Source organism: Podarcis liolepis (assembly GCF_965112155.1).
Source record: "Podarcis liolepis genome assembly, chromosome: 8".
Classification (NCBI taxonomy): Eukaryota; Metazoa; Chordata; class Lepidosauria; order Squamata; family Lacertidae; genus Podarcis; species Podarcis liolepis.
Window position 1 is genome coordinate 63807119 of NC_139560.1, and position 20811 is coordinate 63827929.

Genomic DNA, 20811 nt, shown 5'->3' on the forward strand with positions numbered 1-20811 from the left:
TGAAGTATCAGATGGCAGGTAATGGAGAAGACCTCTGCCTAAGACTCTGGTGATGGAAAAGACACTTCAGCCAGTCAGAGCAGTCAGTATTGGGTTAGATAGAACAAATACTCTGGTCTGATATAAGGCAGCTTCCTATGTTCCTATGATCAAGTAAGTTTTAAATGGATGGATGCAGTTTTCCACATCTGTACTTCAGCATTTAGCAATGGAGGTGTAATCTAGAAAACTGCTCACCAGTTACTTCCGATAGGAAACGAGAAGCAATTTGGAATGTACTTGCCAATGGCTTCCCATCCACTTCCATGGTTTATAGTGATCATATTACCACCATGAATTTAAAGTGCATGTCTAACGCCTAGACTCCTTGACAACCACAGATATTTACAGCTGAGATCTGAAGCAGCCGTTAAATGTGAGACTAAGGGAACCTCCAATTCGTAGTACTCAATATGCAGTCAACTACTGCAGCTAGTTTAGCCACTGCCAAGAATGCATGCAAAACAAACACTTAATGTCAAGATATTTACCACAAAGGAATCAAAGGTGGTTAATTATTTTTTTTATTGCCAGAATAGTAAATGTTACACAGATGGGCCTGCATGGTATTACCCGGGTTACAAGCAAGCAAAAAATGAATAGAAATGTTTGGCCACAGGAAATAAATTCTAATAAATCTGCCCTAATAAAAGCAGTGTGACCAAATGAGAATATAGTATAGCACAATTGGGTATAACATTTGTTGGAGAGGATTTTCAGACCATCACCGTTGTGCAGTGCAACATCCGCATTGATAAAAAAGTGGCTTTAAAAACATCAACACTGATAAAAACAACCAATATGAAGCCTGGGATAATAGTTTGTGGCCATGCATGACTATTTGAAGGGAACAAAAGCAAATGCTAAATACATGAGGAAAGATGCACACCAACATCAGAGAGAACTTGCCTCCTCCATTTACTATGAGAAGTCTGCACCCAAGACATTTAGAAAGCATGCACACATGCATGTGAGTTGTATATATATATACATGTAGGGAGAAGCACAGCATCCCATCCAGAAAGATTTATTTTATTGGCATTTGGGTTTGGCTTCTATTCTGCAGCTTAACTATTTCACCCAAGCAAGTGCTAATATCACCAACAACCAGTTCTTTCTGTTTGTTAAAACAAAGAAGGAATACAGATCCCAGCAGATGCTTCCAGTGCTAAATTCAGATAGGCTAGCTAGCTAATGACTAGCGCCCAAGCGAGCTGCTGCTGCTGATGGTTGTATAGGAATAAGAATACGAGGCATTCGTGTTTGCATCAAAGCTTCCTCTCCTGGATCCACTGCGCGAGCCTGAGCGGGATCCACTGCGTGATCCACTGCGCGAGCCTGGTGCCGAAGAGACATTGTATGGGCTGGAGATGCCTTTGGATGAAACCGAAGAAGCTTCCAGTAACCGAAGCCCAGTTATATCTTCCACCATCGAACGATTCATTGCATCTCTGAAGGAGATTTTCAGCTTTGTTTTGGGACAGGTCAAAATCTTCCCATAGTTGCTGGTGTCTTGTAACCTCTGGGCTGTCCGGCCATCAATCAGCCCTTTTCGAATGGCTTCTTCGGTACTTATTCTCCCACGAACTTCGGGGTCAATGAGACCTCCGGTGATAAACTGAAACTCAAGGAAGCGCTGGCCAGCCTCATAAGGAAGCCACTTTTCCTTCACAGCCTCTGCGGCTGACATTCTGTTTCGGCCCTTGATGCCTTCAAACCCTATGAAGGCTTTATGAGCTGGCTTCAGCCTTGTTGACATCTCATGGTCAATGAGGCCTTGGGCGACTGCTTCCTGAAGGGAAAGCCGCTGTCCTGTGACGGGGCATATTATGCCTCCCGTGCAAGCTTGGGCTTCCAGCAAACGCTGGGCAGTAATGCTGTCAACAATGCCCCGTTGCACGGCTTCTGAAATGGAGATCTTCTCCAAATTTTCTGTGTCAAATATGGCTGCGATTGGACTCGTTTCCTCGAGGGACTCAGAAAAGGAGCCGGAGCCGGAGCCCGAACTGCTCTTTAGCTTGATAGATGAACTCTTGATACTCAGTACCGTAGGAGAACGAATGGACTCGTGTCTGAAAACTTCGTCACCGCCATTCCTGCAAGCAATCATGTCTGCAAACTGAGTGAGGCTTAATGACCCGGAACGGTATTGCTCAAAAAATTTCTTGTCCACAAGGCCTTTGTCAATGGAGTCCTGGATATCATACTGGTGGCCCGTTTTCCTGTCAACAAGCACTACTCTTGTGCTCCCATCTGAACCTGTTATAGTGATTTCTTCCCATTCGCATTCCTGGTCAGAAAGCTCCAGGTAAGTGTCATAGTCTATGAGGCCTTTATTGTACGCTTCCTGGACGGACATTTCCTTATTTGTGTCTGGATCTACGATGACGACCCTGCGCTTCCTGAGGGTGTTTTTTTGCGAAGTCTGCACCACTTTCTTCTTCTCTCTCAGGGGCAGGAGACAGAGCCCACTTCCTTCATCGACTATGCACCTTTCTTTCAACTGCAAGTAGGTCAGGTTTTCTTCTGTGTTGGGGTCAAAAAAGCCTTTGGTATCGTCACTGGGATCAGAGAGAATGTTATTCAGCTCTTTGTCAAAGTAGCCACGTTGGTATGCCGTGCCGACTGGCAACCGATGACTTTCCTTCGGGTCGATGATCCCACCAGTGGCTATCTGGGCCTCCAACAAACGAATCCCGTGGCCTCTCTCAATGAGTTCCTTATTCATTGCTTGGAACAAGGAGATGATGTTTCCTGTTTCTGGATCTTTGTACCCAGTGACTGCTCTTTCAGCAGACAGGAGTTTTTCTTTAAATTCTATTCCAACTAGGCCTCTTTTGTAAGCTTCTTCCACCGTGTGTCGTGAATTGTTCACAGGGTCCACAACAAATCCAGTGGCTGCCTGGGCTTCCAGAAGCTCAAGAGCTGTTCCTGGTCTAACCAAACCTATTTTCATGGCCTGGTAAATGCCAAGCTTCTCTCTGGTGGCCTCGTTATAAATGCCAGCTATGCAGCTGGAGCCCTGGAGGAAATCTTTGATTCGGTCGCTGACTTCTTCAACCGTGATTACTCCACTTTCCAGATCATTTGCCGTCGACTCCCGAATGATGCCAGAGTCTACTAACTCAGAAATGTCAATGGGCTTCCTGATGCCTTGGAATGACATGCTTCTCTTCTGCACGGGAAGGAGGAGCAAACCAGTGTGTGGTTCGATTCTGCATTTCGCCCTCAGCTTCGTGTAACTTATGGCCTTCTTGGTGATCGGGTCAATTAAGTTATTTAAACTCTGAGGTTGGTTCAAGGATCTGACCAGGTCTCGATCAATAAGCCCACGAGCTAAAGCAATGTCTTTCGGCAAGAACACACTGTTGATGGGGTCAACGATTCCTCCCGCAGCCAACTGAGCTTCAAGGAGACGTATCCCGGTCTCCCTGTCGATAAGCTGTTTACTGATGGCTTGTGCCACAGGCACAGTTTTCCCTGAGAAGGGATCTTTAAATCCAGTGATAGCCTTTTCAGCGGTGTAGATTTGCTCCCGGTCATCAAAATCGATCAGATCTCTAGCAACTGCACTGTCCACGCTGAGAAGTTCGTTGCGGTGGGGGTCAATCACACCTCCGGTGGCTGCCTGGGCTTCCAAAAGGAAGACGGTGTTCTCTGGGCTGAGAAGCTGCTTCCGTTTAGCCTCCACCAGGGAATACTTGTCCTTAGGGCTAAGAGAAGCCCCGGCTATAGCCCCAGCTCCTCTGAGATAGGGTTCGAGATCAGCAGCAACTTCCTCCACGGACTTCTGGCCCCTCAGCAGCTTATCCAGGGTGGACTTGTCTATCAGCTGGCATTCGTACAGCTGGACAGCAGTTATTTTTTTCCGCAGGCCATTGAAGAGTAATTTGGAAGGGTCGATGGCAAAGTCATCTTCTGTCTGGGTGACTCTGTTGGCCACATATGGGCGCTGCTTCAGTTTCTCAATTTCCCTTTGCAGCCTCAGGCGCTCAGACTCCATCTCCGACTGGCTCTTTCTGCTTGTCTCTTCCAAGCGGCTGCGGTACCTTTCTTCGATTCTCTTCATCTCTGCCTGCAGCCTCTCAATTTCTATCAGCAAGGCACTCTTCTCCCTCTCGCTCTTATCTCGCTCGGACTCAATCTTCCTGATTGTCTCTTCCTTCCGGGAATACTGGCTCTTCCACTGATTTAAGTCGTTCAGGATTTGCTGCTTCTCATTCTCCAGCCGCATTTTCAAGCGGGATTCTGACTCCAGTGTACCTTTGGCCCGATTCAGCTCTTCCTCCAACCTCAGCAACCTTGCTTTGTCTTGTTCCAAGGTATTAATTTTTATCAGCAGTGCTTCTCGTTCCTGCATAATATGAGTATACTGGGATTTGGATTCTTGGATCCTATGGGATGTCTATGGTTTTTTTTAAAGAAAGAAATAAACAAGGAGAAAATTAGTGCCTCTTCTTAACATCCTATATTCCCTATATTTCAACCTATCCTGCAAGGGGTACTGGGTAACTGTGGCCCTGAGTAATAAATCTGATGTTTTGGATACAGCTGTGGATTTGTTTTATTAATACAGGATAGCACACTGATAGAAATGGGCTAAAAATAATTCTAACAAGAGAGTCTGGGGCATGACCCAGCACATTGGGGTCCTGCCAGTTTCAGTGGAAAGATTAAGCATGTGTTTAACAGCGCAGTCCTATACAAGTCTACTCAGAAGTAAGACCCACAGAATTAAATGGGGATTACTCCCAGGCAAGTGTGCATAGGACTGCAGCCTTGTGCATACAGCACAATCCTATCTCTTCCCTTTGAAATCAACAGGAATTAAAAATACTTAGCTTGGGGTGGATTGTACTGTCAGTGCTTAATATTTTCCCTTTCCCACCTGTACACATATACGACATACAGTCTTAATTTTGACAGCAGTCTAGCAGAAGCTAAGTAATTTGGGATGCCTGCACTTCAGTACTGCCTCTGATAAAATCTTGTGTCTACTGAAAGGGGACCTTCATCTTGCTCTGTTTACAAAACATATGTATCACGACATCAAATCCAGACTGGTCTTACCTGGAGCCGATTTACCCACATTAACAACAACAAAAAACTGATTATTTAATTCCACAATCTGATTCTTCTTTCAAGAAAGCGCTCATTTTGAGACTACAACTAGACTAATGGATAAAGTTCCATCACGTATCTTATGTGATGAATCTGAGTGAATAAAAGTACATAGATAATAATGTGCGTGTGAATTACGGGTGTTGGGGGTGGGGACACAATGAGAGCAAACCGATACCCCACTGAGGAAAATACTGCTTTTGGACCAATCTTGCACTAGCAAACCAATATAGTTCAGCAAACATTGCTTAAGCTAGGCTCTCCATTCATTTCAATGAGTGAATTGATATGAATTGAGGCTGAACTGTAGCAATGCCTGATAGGTTGCTCCTAGTAAACGAAGACAGGGAAACCTAACTATCATTTTACTTGAAAATTATGAGCCCAAGCTACTAGGCAAAATGGGCAGACTCCAACACAGAAGAAAGCACACTTGAGGCAATGTCAATAGGCTTAAGTATGCTCTTCTCTGTGCAGGATTGTGACTCATAGATTTCTTTCTTTTTTTAAGAAAGAAATGAAAGCAGTGACATGTATAGCATGCACACATACAAACACATACAAACACACATATATAATTATGTATAATGTGCATTTTAGACAATATACAGGTACATAAGCAGCAATAAAATGTATACCAAATATACAACACCAGTATAACTATGTATACACTTTTGCATATGTACACTTTTTAAGGTATACATGTATGTATTTATGTATATACATATACTACCCTACAGCAAAATAAAGAATGAGAAGAGCAAAGGAGATAAGGATAAGCTCCAATATGCAACTTCATGAATAACATATTGTATACCCCTCTTTGGGGGTTGAGATGTCAAGAGTAACTGAACTTCAGGGGGTAGCTTCTGTAAGAACAGGTTTTGGAAATATGGCCTGGTCTTCAAAGTCCTGCTCCTTTCTAAGGATGATGAAGAGCTGACCAATTTTCCATAGGAAAAACGCTAAATTCTATTGGAATGAAATATCACCCAAAGATTTTTTTAAGCACCAAAGGTAACAAAAGCAGATGCTAGGTAAGATTTATATCTCCTTTGCAGTAGTCTAGAAGCGACCCAAATCTGGGCCTACAGCTAAGAACATAAGAATAGCCTGTAGGATCAGGCCAATGGCCGATCTAGTCCAGCATTCTGTTCTCACAGTGGCCAATCAAATGCCTGTAAGAGACCTGCACTTAGAAGCCAGTTGGAATTTTTATATCAAATTTTAAAAGGAATCAATTAAAATCAATATACATAAATTTAGGGTCCAATGATTGGTTGGAAATGCATTTGGTGTTGAATTATTTGAGGGACAGTAAAGTTGTGATCAAATATTTGTGAATACCTCCATAGCCTGCTTTTGGAATTTCTCAATTTCCTGTCTCAAATTGTCCCTTTCTTTCTGCAAACCATTTATCAGACCCTGAAGTTCCAGGGTATGCTTGCTGCTTGTCTGTAGTTGACTCTTAAGTTCAATAATTGTGGCATTTTTTTCCTCATCCACTTCACTTCTGCCCCTTCTTAGATCATCATACTCCAATCTCACATTACGCAGCTCTTCCTCTAACATCAAGTGTTCTTTTGTAAGGTTCTCGGTAAGAGACTGAAGCCTTTCAATTTCTATTTTGCACTCATTGAGGCTTTTGCTCTTGTCCTCAACAGCCTTTTGCAAGTGCTCGTTGCGCATGTGAGCTTGCTTTAGATTCTCTTGCTCTTGGACCACCTGGCGGCGCAAGGTTTCGATCTCTGAAGTGTACTTCCTTATCTCCTCCAAGTATCTCTGCTTTTCCCTCATCTGACCATCTAGCACCTCTCTCTGGTGCTTCAAGTCATCTTCACTCCTTTTCTTGACCATCGAGACCTCCTCTATCTGCTGAGTAAGGTTTGTGATCTTGACAGATTGCTCTCTGTAAGACCTCCTCATAGATTCTAACTCTGCTTCCACTTCCTTCCTCTTGGCAGTTTCTTCTCCTATGGCTCTAGCCTGCCTACTAAGCTCCTCCTCCAGCTTGCGTTTCTGCTGCTGCAGCTCTTTCATTGTGCCCTGCAGCCTTGTGCTTTCTTGATCTTTCCCTTTTTTGTCCTGGGCAAGCCTCTCGTATTCGCTTTTTAGCCGCCCCAGTTCCTGCTCTTGGACTTTCAACCTGCTGATGGTCTCTGTGGCGTTGATGTTCACTTTCTCCAAATCGTACTGGACTCTTTGCAATCGGATATTCTCCTCCTCCATAGATTTCCTCTGGTTTGTTTCTGCTTCCAGCAACTTTCTCAGCTTTTCAATCTCTTTGTTTTTGTCCTTAATTGTCCTCCCAGCATCGTCAAGAGACTGCTTGTAACGCATGGTCTCCTCAGAGTATTTCTGGACAGTCTGTTTTAACTCAATCTCAAGCTGCTGCTTCTTTTGCGAGATCTCAGAGCCAATGGCTTTTTGCTGGTGAGCATTTTCTTCCACTTGTCTAAGGTTCTCCGATGTCTGACTTATAGTGTTCTTCAGTCTCCTAATTTCCTCACATAAGCTCCTATTTTCTCTCACAACATTGTCGAGCTGTGCTCGGTAATTACTGGATTCCTCTTCCTTCTGCAGTGTCACCTGATTTATTGTGGTCTTTGTGATATTTATCTCAGTCTCATACTTGTTCTTTAAACTAATAATTTCCTCGTCATAACTGTTCCTTACCTTAGCCAATTCATTCTCAAGTTCCCACCGGCTTTTAGCCTCTTCCTGCAGCTGAATCTTTACTCTTTCAAGCTCCTTGGTTTTGTCCTGGATGGTCAAAGCAGCATCTTCAAGCGCTTGCTTGTACCTCGCGTTGTCTTCGTTGCGCAGATGAATGATCTGTTTCAGCTCCAGCTCGATCTGCTGCTTCTGCTGAGCCACCTCCGAGCCGCAAGCCTTCTGCTGAAGAATATTTTCTTCTGCTCTCCTCCGCTGCTCTGTAGCATCCAAAATGCTGTCATTGAGCCTGATGATCTCATCCTTCAGATCTCTGTTCTCTCTCTGCAGCTTATCGATCTGGGCTCGGAGGTTTTTGGCATCATCTTCTTTCTGGGATGCTATCTGGTGGATGGTGGTCTTCTTAATGTTAATCTCGGTTTCATACTTGTTCTTTATATTACTCATCTCCTCATTAAACTGGTTTCTTACCTTAGCCAGCTCATTCTCATATTCTCTCTTCCGATTCCCCTCGTCCTGGAGAAGCACCCTTAACCTTTCTATCTCGTACTCCTTCTCCTTGATGACTTTCTCAGATTCTATCTTTTGCCAACCAAGGCTTTCTTTCTCATTCTGCCTTGTCTTCTGCAGTTGGTCAAAGTCAGTCTTCTGCTGGTCATATCTGTCCTCCAATAGCTTCCTTTTCCTCTTCTCATCTTCAATCTCATAAGTCAGCCTTGTTATTCTGTCATTCAGATCTTTTATTTGAGCATAGCACTTGTCCAAGTTTTGTTTGGCAGAGCCACCATCCAACTCTGCTTGCCTCTTCATCTCTTCCAAACCCATCAGTTTGGCCTTCAGCTGGGAAATTTCCAACTGGTACTTCTGTAGGTTTTGCTCCAGGAATTTGTGCTTATTGCTGTTATCAGAATTGGCATCTCTGGCTAGTCTCAGCTCTTCTTCCAATAGTTCTATTTTGGTGCTTTTCATCTGCAGATTCAGAAAGCATGAAAGATAAAAATTACCTATCGCAACCTTTTTGACCAACAGCATGCTACTCATTCACACACCCCCCCCAAAAAAATCACCACTCCACAGCTAATTTTAATAAAATGCCTTTTTTGCTGTTTGGTTGTTTTCTTTCATTTTTTTTATAAAAAACTTCACATTCTCTTGTTAACCATAATGGACAAGACTCTTAACATTCTCAACGAGGCCTTTTTAATATTTCATGGTTTTCAGTGCAAAAGTCCTAGTGCACCAGAAAACATTGGATCTGGAGGAATATATGCTACTCTATGTCAAGCTCTGAAAGCAGACTTAAACCAGAGCTCTGGGGTTCATTTTTCTGGTTTTTACACATCTGTTAGCCTAGGAAAACATTTTTAAAGGCATGATATAAAATGTTTCTTGAAATAAAGAAACTCGTTGATCACATATCATGTCTGAACCAATATTGGACCAAATAGAAAACAACTGTACAGAAACCAGGTGTCCACAAACGGGCTACTTTATACAAAAAGGAAAAAGAGGGGAAGGCGCTAATGCTCACAGCGGCCACTAAATACTATTCTCCCTCTTGGATGCCCTGCACGCTGATCTCAATATGTGAAGGAAAATTGGTTCCTTAACGGCAACTGAACATTATTCTGTACATTCTCAGTTTCCTGTTTTTATTGCTTCATGTGTTCAGTGGCCAAGACTGGGCATCCAAAGCCATGCTTAAATTCAGGTTATGCCCTATGTAAAGCTGGTGGCAAAACCAAATTCAGGGGTCCTGAACTTGAGGGAGTGACGACTGAAGCTAAAATGAAAAATCTCATCTACTCAGGGTGGATTTGATTTAAATCAAATTGATTTAAATCACTAGTCAGTAAGACTTGATTTAAATCCTTTTTTTACAGACTCATTCTTGCTGGTATAATCTTAATATTTACAACCAGATGAAGGTTTCATGGAAAACTTAAAACAAATCCTTATTTCCTGATGAATAGCCTTTGGCGTATAATGTAACTTAAATAGAAAATTGTATTTAGAAAGATTTTTTCCTCAAAAGCATTTTATTTTAAAAATCCAATTTAAATAAAAAAATCTGATTAAAATTTTTAAAAATCCGTTTTTTTTTTCATTTAAAAAAAAATATTTTTTAAATCCACCCTGCATCTACTATAACAGGAATAACTAGGAATCAATCTACACAGGCAACAAATCATCTGATAGCAGCTCATTCTAAGCTATTACAACTTCAAACTGCAGATGAGCCCATCACTTGCTTGAAGGATGCCTCATGGGGGAAAAAAGCCTCATGCACCTAAACAACTAACATATCCAGGAAAGCTACTCTAAAATCTTCCTAATATGCCCATTTTTAAATGTGCAGGGAGTGGCATTTATTTACGGGAAGCAGTGTTCAAACAAGGAATCAGCTCTATCTGCAGTCTAAACTGGTCTAGTCCACAAAAAGCTGTATTGTATGAGTCTGCTGAATGCATGCCTCAAATTTAAGACTAAAACAGCTGAACCGTGTATAGCAAGAAAATTTGGTTTCCATTGTAGACGTGTAGCCTTAGAATGTTATTTATTATTGCATGAAGGATTTATTAACAGCATCAAAAATATTTACAAAGCACCCAGGAACCTGACAATTCACAATACATAAAGGAAGAGGGATATTACCTTTAAATCTTCCAAGCTCTTTAACATTTCACTCAAAAACTTGTAATAGTCTCCTGATTTTGTAAGAAGTTCAATGTAACGAGACTGGATCTCAGCAGCCTGCATGGAGAGGGAGGGAAAAGCAATCTATTGTCAACCTATCCCAAATGCTATGTTTCGTCTGCATCAACAGGCTTGGGGTTTTGTGTTGTTATTATTTTAAAATAAAATGCCAGCCTGATCCTAGATTGACTCTGACTTAAGTATAAAGGTAAAGGCAAATGACCCCTGACAGTTAAGTCCAGGTTGCAAACAACTCTGGGGTTGCAGCGCTCATCTCGCTTTACTGGCCGAGGGAGCCAACGTTTGTCCGCAGGCAGTTTTTCCTGGTCATGTGGCCAGCGTGACTAAGCCGCTTCTGGTGAAACCAGAGCAGTGCACGGAAACGCCATTTACCTTCCCGCCGGAGCGGTACCTATTTATCTACTTGCACTTTGACGTGCTTTCGAACTGCTAGGTTGGCAGGAGCTGGGACCGAGCAACGGGAGCTCACCCTGTCACAGGGATTCGAACCGCCGACCTTCCGATCAGCAAGCCCTAGGCTCAGTGGTTTACACCACAGTGCCACCCATGTCCCTGACATAAGTATAAATGAGTTGAAATGGATTTAGAGCTGATCTACAAATAGCGGAGCGTCCCGTGGTGCAGCCCTTTCTAGATTTTACCACTTTAGACTACAGTAGTACCTCGGGTTAAGTACTTAATTCATTCCGGAGGTCTATTCTTAACCTGAAACTGTTCTTAACCTGAAGCACCACTGCCGCGCCGCGGGAGCACGATTTCTATTCTCATTCTGAAGCAAAGTTCTTAACCTGGGGTACTATTTCTGGGTTAGCGGAGTCTGTAACCTGATGTGTATGTAACCTGAAGCATATGTAACCCGAGGTACCACTGTATAAGCCTAGGGGGGAGTGTGTCATGCTTTACTTCATCTCTGTGTTTGAAAAACAACCACCACCCTAAACCACCCTGCCTGCAGAAAAACAGCCAGCAAGGAGGGAAATTAGGCTAGAACACACCAGCTTTTGATCGCAGAGGGGTTCTGACATGTCATATATATACCAAGTAAGCAATTCCCCAATCTGCATTCCAAAACACCACCCCGTGCTTTTCTGGAACACCAGTCTCTCGTGTGGTTTAGCAAACAGGTTCCTGCCTAGTGCTACAACACCACAGATTTCCTTCAGAACTGTGTGCACACCTCCTGACTTGGTTTCACCAAGCAAGAACATTACCAATTATCATGAAAGTGCACTTTATTATCATTTACCTCTTTCAGAATTAGCCCTGAAGGAGACTGGACCATGCTGCGCTTAATGGGGATGTTCAGCAAAGTCTCCAGTCCTGAGCAATAAGCTGCAGCCTGCAGTTCGTAATCCTGCAGAAGAGAAGAAAACACAATTCATTTTGTAAAGACAGCCACCGTATGCCTCCCGACCTGGATTTTCAGAACTGCAGGAAGCCAATAACCTACTCTTTCAACCTTTTGACATCAGCTGAGGACCTGGTTATCTGCCCAGGTTTCTGGTGGAATTTTGGTGCCAGTGTTGATGTTTATTTTAGCTGGCTGGTCGTAAATACCTCCCTTGTTTTTAGTCTCTGTGTGATGTATTAAATTTGCAAGCTGCTCTGGAACTGCATTTGTAATGAAGAGTGTGTTTTAGACAGACAGCTAATAAATAAAACCCCAAATCCTGATTTTAAGACTCAGTATGGTAGAGGGTCAGAAGAGAGAGTAGTTGCTAAAAAGAAGAATAAGAAATGCATTTAAAACCAGACATGCTGGAAGTAAGGTAGAGAAACTTTTTTCCACAACTTGCATTAAAAACTCTTTGAATGAAAGGCAACAAAAAAGGATTGATTGTACAAGCAGATCAATGGGGTTTAAATGACATGTCTTAAACTTCCAAAAATCAGCCCCATGATTAACCCAGACAGGGGTATGACAGAATGATTTGGGAATAAGACCCACTGGTTTTTTCTTTTTCCAATGCTTTCTAGAACAGTGTTTTTCAACCACTGTTCCGCGGCACACTAGTGTGCCGCGAGATGTTGCCTGGTGTGCCGTGGGGAAAATTGAAAAATTCAAAAGATTTTTTTTTTTAAAAAAAAAGTCAAATTTTCGCCCACTAGGCGGGCACCGGACAGTGTCCACCCTATTTTCCATCCGTCCTGGGTGGGGATCAGATCGGATGGGATCAGATGAGATCGGACAGGCGGTCTGCTCTCATCCGATTCCTCATAGAGAGCAGCGGGGCTCTGACATCTCCCTCTCCGCACACAGTGGTGGTGTGCCTCGTGATTTTTTTCATGAAATAAGTGTGCCTTTGCCCAAAAAAGGTTGAAAAACACTGTTCTAGAAGTATGCTCAGTAATGCAATCTGAACAGAACTACTAGAAACACAAAAATAAAAATAAAATCACAAGATAATCCTGTGTGTATTTTCTTTCCCTTGGCGTAGCCACCTCAGCTTGTTGTCAGCATTTGTGCTTTTCCAAATTTGCCCTGGAAGTTTTGGACCAGCCAGACTATCATGGATACACTTGCAGAAGTACAGAGGCTGTCAGTGGGTCTGTATCTTGTAAACTTTGGTTTGCCCAGGAACTGAGCCTATTGTGCTGAGAAATGTGAGTGTGTGAAGAGTAAGAAGGATTGAGTCTAGGATTAAGAAGAGAGAAGGGAGCCTTGCAGGATTAAGCTCTTGTAGGAAAAGATATATTCTTAGGGGAATGTTCAAAAATAACAGTACCTTGATTGCAGCTGAGCACACCTCTGCATTCTTCATCACATCTTCCACTCTGTCTCGCTTGCTTGTTATTTCAGCATGTAAGTTCTGCAAAAAACAACAACCCCACAATATTAATTTTATCAGATTTCTAGCCGTCAAGTCTTCTTTTGGTTCAGGAGAATGGCAACACTTGTCAATCACTCCACTGATGATACTATATCTCTCATGGTGATCCCAAGAGACAATTGTGGTGACAAAGATGTATAAAGCAAGCTTAGCTGAGGTGGGATTTGAAATCAGGACATCAAGCTCATAACTTGCACCCTTAATCATTATTACATTAGCAGGGATTCTGACACAAACTCCTAATACTTCGCCGAATCTAAGTTGGTTTCACTTCAGCCAAATTACTTAGGGGAAACACTTTGCAACACTGAGTGCAAGACAATACCTTTTGCTCCTGCAGATATCTCATGACAGTGCTAACATCTCCCAACTTCATGGCTTCAATAGTTTCCTGCCGGCGCCTGGCATCACAAATCCATTTATTCAGAGCCTGGTAAAGATCCCGATAGGTTTTCAGCTGCTTCGCCTGTTTTTCTAAATCCCAGGTCCTGTAAGACAAAGTAGCAACACATGAAGCTGCCTTAAACTAATTCACATCACTAGTCTATGCAGCCCAGTGCTGCCCACTATGATTGAAAGCAATCTTCCAGATGTGAGATAGAGGTCTTTGCAAGCAGAATTAATCCTAGGACCACTACACAAAGCATATGGCCTCCTAAGAACAGAAAGAGATCCACTTTGCTACTTCAAAAAGCTCCAAGTTAATGCACGCATCATGCAATATCTGCAAAATCTGCATACCATGCAACAGTTGCAATATAGATTGACATATGCCAACATAAAAGCCTTCTGCTTTAAAAGCCACCAGTCAGTAGTGGGTAGCGCAGTGAAGCAATGGCACTCAGCTGACCTCCCACCAGCTGAATTGCTGCTGCTTACCGGGAGGGAGAATGTGAAGGGTGAAGTTGCAGGGAGGTCAGAATTGTGCAAACACACTGGCAGAGCCAATCTAGCGCTCCTGTCAGTGTGTTTGCTCCACACTGACCTGCATTCTACCTCAACCCCTCTCCTTTCCCGTAAACAGTGGCAACTCAGTTGCTGGAAGGTCAGGGAAGTGTTACCTCCTCCAACATTCTGTGTGACATTCCATTCTAAACATAACATATAAACTGGAATCTTCATAGAAATAGCTGTAGTTTCCTAGGGAAGGACGTTTTCAGCTACTACGATCTCAAGTCAAACACTTATCAGTTCAGTCTAGAAATGACTTGGTGTTATGTATGAACCCAGCCCAGCAGCTTAACTTTGGCTTATTAAGTATGGTTAAAAGTTGCTTGTCAACCAAGGTCTGTAGCTGGTTGACAAACCATACCTAATGTTATCCTGGACTTCCTTAACTATGGCTAAAGAGCTGGCACAGTCCCAAAGCTACAGAGTTATGAGTCTAGAGCAGCAAAAAGGCAAACCACTCTCAGGAACTAGAAAGTCAAGTTTTAAACATGTGTTTTTTTGCCAGATGCATCAATGTGTGCACGAGGTCTACAGCTTACTGAACACCTGGTTTGAAGTTTACTCTTTAGAAATCACAAACAAACCTGTCATCAATCTGCTTATCCACCCTTTGCCAACGGTCTGTGAGGTGCCCGACTTTTTCAGTGAACTTTCCAAGATCTAAATCGTGGAGAGGATACGACTGGCAAGACTGCGAGTGGACCTGGTGAGCCCGCTGCAGCTCTGCCTCCATGGTACTAAGCAGCGACTTCTTCATACTAAGGTCTCCTTTCATTTTCTGGGGAAAAAATAAGCAACAGAATAATCTATCTTCGGTATCCCAGATCTCGCCAGAAAGTAAACACAACCACAGCATAATCCAGACAGCTGCAAGAAAGGGCAGAATAGGTTGCATATGATCAAACTTAACATATCTGGAAATATTTAGAGAACGCAAACAATCATAAACTGGATTATTTTTTCATAGGAAATAGAATGTGTTAATTTATGGAAGCAAGACCAAATTATGACTCGTAATATACAAATATATTATAACATTAAGCTTCCCCCCCCCCCCATGTTTAAAAACAGCACAAAGTCTTTAAGTAACCAATTCATGGCTCAATCTCTGATATATACATAAAACCCTCTCTCTTACCTTCAGGCAGGCTCGATAAGCTTCCACTTTATCTGGGTCCAAAGACAGAGTATCCTCTTCTGTAAGTCTGACTTCGAACACTCGGATCACATCTTCTGTTTGGAGAATTGCCTGGAGCAGGGACCTCAGCGCATTCAAGCTGTAGCAAAACAATGCCATCAGAAAGTCATATGCAGGGTTGGGAAAAGATCGTTTGCTTTCAGTCTCTTTTCTCTCCACCCCTCATTGCTCAGGAGTAAGTGCCACTGGACACAGCAGAACTTAATTCTGAGTACTAGGCATAGCATCGCTCTATGAAGTTGGTTTTGGTCGCCAGTCGATTCTAAGGAAATTTGAGCCTGCACGCAAACTGTTCCACATGCAAACTGAGGAATATGTATAGAAAACGAAACTGGACGCCTTCATCTGCCCCAACTGCAATAAAACATGTCCCTCTCCTATCAGTTTCCACAACTACAGCAGGCATTGTTATGGTTTGACTTCACCCCAATGGCACACTTTCCCATCTTCTCTCGAGATGGATGGATGTCAACAACAGTATAGAAAACTAGGCATCTGCATAAATGACGCTGCTTTGTACAGCTTATTTTGCTGAAGAAGTTGGACCTCCTTGGTTAGAGTTACCTTAGTTTAAAATATTAACAGTTACGGGTGTATGTTGGATTGAAATCCTTAAAACATGCAGCTGATTAAATAAAAGCACTAATCACTAAAAAATAACCACAAAGCACACCTATAATATGGACAACCATGCTTGTCTGTTTCCTTACCTGTCCAAATAACCAGCAGAGACCCCATTAATATTTTCCAGTTTCTGAAACAAGGTACTTATTTCAGACTGCAAATAGAGATACTTTTCAGAGCCTCTGAACCTGGGGAGATAATCTTTCTGCCCATTGAGAGCGACCGCTATTGCCTGAGAATCGTTTTGTATACCCTAAGAGAGAGAGAGAAAGAGAGAGAAATGTTATTTACTCTCACACACTTCTTAAGATCACATTAACAACCTGCAATTGACGTATCATCTATCTTGCCCCACAGAACGTGTGTTTCAGCTAATGTTAAGAAAATAAAAGGACTGAAAGAGATGTTCAGACACTTTTCTCTTTGGTATGCAATCCCATAATAAGCAACTTCTAGTACAAATCCCCCAAAACTTTCTACTATCCTTCCAAGCTCTCTGCTCACACATATTGTTCAGGGACCAGATCCACCAGCTGTGAAAGATGGCCATCTTTGCAAGCTAAGAAATTCTGATTGTATGACATAAATGCGTACTTTTAAAAAGTCTGCCAGAAAGAGTTGTTAGGACCAAAAGGAGCAGGGTCTTTTCAGTGGTGGCCCTGACTGATATTAAATGTGCTGCGCTGCTTATAAACAAGTGGAGTTGATGGGTGTTTTATTGTGATAATGTGTCCATCTAGCTCAGTATTTTCTAGTGACGGGCAACTGCCCTCCAGGTCTCAGGCAGATCTCTCGTGTCATGTATTAGCTGATCCTTGGCTCTCTACCACTGAGCTACGGTCTCTCTCCTAGTAGCTGCTATAATACTTGCTCTAGTGTAGATAGACGTCCTCTCATGACCTCACTGCACAACAGATTGGCCACAAATGCCACCAGTGTTATTATACTAGTGGTATCAATTCATCTTGGCACTGCTGGTGCTTCTTAAGAATATGAAGAGTAGAGAAAGACGGAATCAAGAGGATTCAGGATAGTTGGGCTTCATTCAGTCTGAACCACACACAATCATGCTATGCCTGTCCAGTGCAAATCAACACGTACCTCTAATTCATTGATTCTGACGGACAAATTCTGGGAGGCCCCTTGGTCTGGCTGAAGGATGGTTCTCTGCGCCATGCGGAGCTCACAGTTCTCGATCTGGCGACGAAGCTTCTGGAGTTCCATAAGCATCCAGGCTTCGTGCTTCTCTAGCTCCTGCTTCTGATTCTGGACTTGCTGGGATGAGCCCAGGTGAGTGACTTCAGTTGTCACGACTGGTTTAAAAAAGAAAAGAAAAGAAAAAAAGGGAAAACAACCAGTGGGTCAGTTTTCGGTTTTTGAAAAATTAACCCCTGTGAATCGAGGTGGTGTGACGTCATGTCAAACAATGCGCTGTGGATAGGGAACTACTTGTATGCACTGCTAAATAAGTCTGCCTTCATTTCTCCTGCCCCATCACCTGGCAAAAGAACATGCAAGCGATTGGGCGTGTGCCAGGTGAGGTTCTAGATCGGGGTCAGCAAACTTTTTCAGCAGGGGGCCGGTCCACTGTCCCTCAGACCTTGTGGGGCGCCAGACTATATTTTTTGGGGGGGGGGGTGAACGAATTCCTATGCCCCACAAATAACCCAGAGATTTTAAATATAAGGACACATTCTCATGTAAAAACATGCTGATTCCCGGACCATCCGTGGGCCGGATTTAGAAGGCGATTGGGCCAGATCCGGCCCCCGGGCCTTAGTTTGCCTACCCATGTTCTAGATCAGCAGTTCTCAACCTGTGGGTCCCCAGATGTTGTTGGACTACAACTCCCATCATCCCTGAGCTCTGGCCTTGCTAGCTAGGGGTGATGGGAGTTGTAGTTCAACAACATCTGGGGACCCACATGTTGAGAAAGGCTGTTCTAGGTGATTAAAATGTGCTTGCCTATAGCGGTCAGCACCCAATTACCTACACACAGACTTCAAGTGTGCTATTATTTGGTTAAGTGTACCCATGGAGCCTTTTGGTGAAGCGGAGGCCTGCCTATGAGGAAGCTATGGGGAAGGGCTATGGTTCAGTGGTGAATCACATGCTTTGTGTACAAAAGAACCCAGGTTCAATCGCTGGCATCTCCAGATAAGGCTGGAGGAGAACAGTATCAGAAACCGTGGGGTTCCTGCCAGTCAGCGCAGACCATACTGAGCTAGATTTGAAGCTCCCAGAGCAGCTTACATAAACTCAGTAATGAACAAGGCAGCTCCAGCCCTCAGTCTAAAAGGCATGACACAAAAGGAAGAAGCGGTGAGGAGGGAAGAGGACAACAAGCAAACTCAGGCACCACGGACTAATTGTCTGTCAAGTTACTATGTGTCAGGCTGAATGCAGCTCACCAAGTACCTGTAGGCCCAGCATGTATTTGACATTCCTGTATTTCTGCAGTCCCAGACATGGAAGAGGGACACACAATTGACTGCAACCTTGGTGAATTGCATGCATGGTTGGTGGGCTGCATTTGGCTCAGGGGGACGCAAGTTGTGCAAGCCTCCAAGGTGAAGCACGACTACACCCTGCAACAGACGGTGCGGTTTCTACCACTCTTGTGGAAAGCTGACCTTGATTTGGTTGCTGCGGACGCTGCTGGTGTTGGCCTGGCAGCTGGATGACCAATGTTTGGTAGTGCTTCTGAGCATCGGAGAACTGAGTCTGGATTTTCCTCTTATCCTCATCTGCGAACATCTCCGAGCCCTGGCTGTTCCTGATGAATTCTTGATAATGAATCTCCAGGTCAGCTATTACTCTCTGGTAATCTTCTCTGCGCATGGTCTTCAGCTGAAATGAAGAGGCAGAAACAGTTTAAGGAAAAGCAGCCAAAGAAAGCTGATGCAATCCTCCGGAATTATGACTACAGAAGAGGGGTATTCTGGAGAGTTATTTATATTTGTAGGATTAACAATGACAAAATGAGCTAACCGTGGTTTACGTTAGAATGAAGAGCCTACGGTTGCAGGCAATGGAATGAGCCAATAAAAGGAAACAGGGAGAGTCTTGGTCAGCAAAAGCAAGATTCGACTGCAGAATTGCCAGTCACGTTATCAGTACAAACAAGGCTTGAGAAAAGGCAGGCAGCCCCTGTAAAGTCTAGAATGCATATACCCAAGTCTTCTTATATATGTGCTCAAAAGTTAGGAAAAGCGCACATTTGCGAAGACTATGACAGCTCCTGGTCAAACTTTATAGAAGTCATTTCAACACCCACCTTAGCAATAGTCAAAGCCTTTATCTTCTCAATGTCAATCATGCAGTAATGCCAAGACACCAGGCTTTTCATGTTGATGTAGAGTTGATTCCAGAGAGCCATAATGGCCTCATAGTATTGCTCAATCCTAAGGGGCAATGAATGTGTTAACTCAGGTTCGAAAAGCAACATCAGTGTCTCCTAGTCAACCAGAAGACGAGCATCCTGAGCAGAAAAGGGCTCAAAACCCCAAATACGAAAATGCAAATGTTTTCAATATAAATGTGGACTTTTTTCAATGCAGCACATTGAGAGCTAGAAGTCTGCTCCCTGTGCAATGATTCCTAAACTAGGTGCTGCAGGGCTAAAGTGTATTGGATACATATTGGATACATTATATATATCCAATATGTATCCAACACACTATGTATCCAATATATATTGGATACATTCAACTAATGATGTGACCTCATTTAACCCAAAAGAATACATAAATAAATATGAAAGAACCCTATTCATATTTAGCCTGTACTGAATAACCACAAATTAAAATGAATCTGAATTAAATTAAACCAATTTTTTTTGTTTCCAGTCAGAATTAGCTTTGCCTAGAATCTGGGAGAAAGGCTGCAAAATGGGCTCTTGAGGGGTGGGGAAAGCCCACCCTCTAGAAAGGTTTCTTGTTGCAACACAATGGAGACTGACCTTCTATAGCAGGGATGGAGAACTTCTGGTCCTCCAGATGTTCTTGAACACTCATTCCCATCACCCAACATGGCAAATGCTCCTGGATGATGGGAGTTGGAGTCCCACAACACCTAGAGGTTCCCCTTTCCCTATAGACTTGCTCACAGCCAGCACTTCCCACTCAAAACACAAAATTAAATTTTTGCTCGCTGCCCTTGAGTTCCGTAAATAATATATAGATAGGTGCACAGAGTCCACCCAGTCACAGTGTTATACGCAACTGGGCCCTTTTCTGACCCAATCAAAGGTACACAACATACAGAGCCAGGGAAGAACTCACACTTTTTTCCCAAGCAATATGGCTTCAGGTTTTATAAATAACTCACTTGGTCGCCAGATCCACAGCTAATGGATTAGGGGGAGGGATAATGAGACTGACAGATGGCACCAGCATATCGACTCCTCCTGGCCCAGTCACATGCCACTTGCTACGTTCGCTGTTGTCTTTCAAAATGCACTCGTCTCCTTTGCGCATGGTTTTCTATGGAAAAGACAGGGAAAAAACAACTGTAGGCATTAACACACTGGGACAACGCAAATACTTATGATATAGTTTTCAGTTGATGTAATTAGTTGGAATCCTCCCTAAGACTAGACAACTTTTAGTCATAGTACTGAATACACATATAAAAAAGGCTTGGATACCCAGAGGC

The 20811-nt window shown here is 43.2% G+C and overlaps 1 protein-coding gene across 3 annotated transcripts in view; it reads right to left on the bottom strand.

Annotated features, from left to right (window-relative positions):
* Positions 1-545: 545 nt before the first annotated feature.
* Positions 546-20811, bottom strand: part of DSP (desmoplakin) — a 48017-nt gene continuing 27751 nt past the window's right edge. The window contains exons 12-24 of one of the 3 annotated variants that reach the window (XM_083518914.1): positions 20485-20639; positions 19433-19559; positions 18789-19005; positions 17257-17468; positions 16242-16408; positions 15472-15610; positions 14918-15111; positions 13708-13870; positions 13278-13361; positions 11798-11905; positions 10489-10587; positions 6508-8802; positions 546-4444 (exon numbers count right to left, since the gene is read on the bottom strand). In XM_083518914.1, coding sequence (XP_083375040.1) covers positions 1238-4444; positions 6508-8802; positions 10489-10587; positions 11798-11905; positions 13278-13361; positions 13708-13870; positions 14918-15111; positions 15472-15610; positions 16242-16408; positions 17257-17468; positions 18789-19005; positions 19433-19559; positions 20485-20639 — 7167 coding nt within the window. In that variant the 3' untranslated portion in view covers positions 546-1237. The remainder of the gene's footprint in view (positions 4445-6507; positions 8803-10488; positions 10588-11797; positions 11906-13277; positions 13362-13707; positions 13871-14917; positions 15112-15471; positions 15611-16241; positions 16409-17256; positions 17469-18788; positions 19006-19432; positions 19560-20484; positions 20640-20811) is intronic. The other 2 variants (XM_083518916.1, XM_083518915.1) reach the window with 2 other exon arrangements.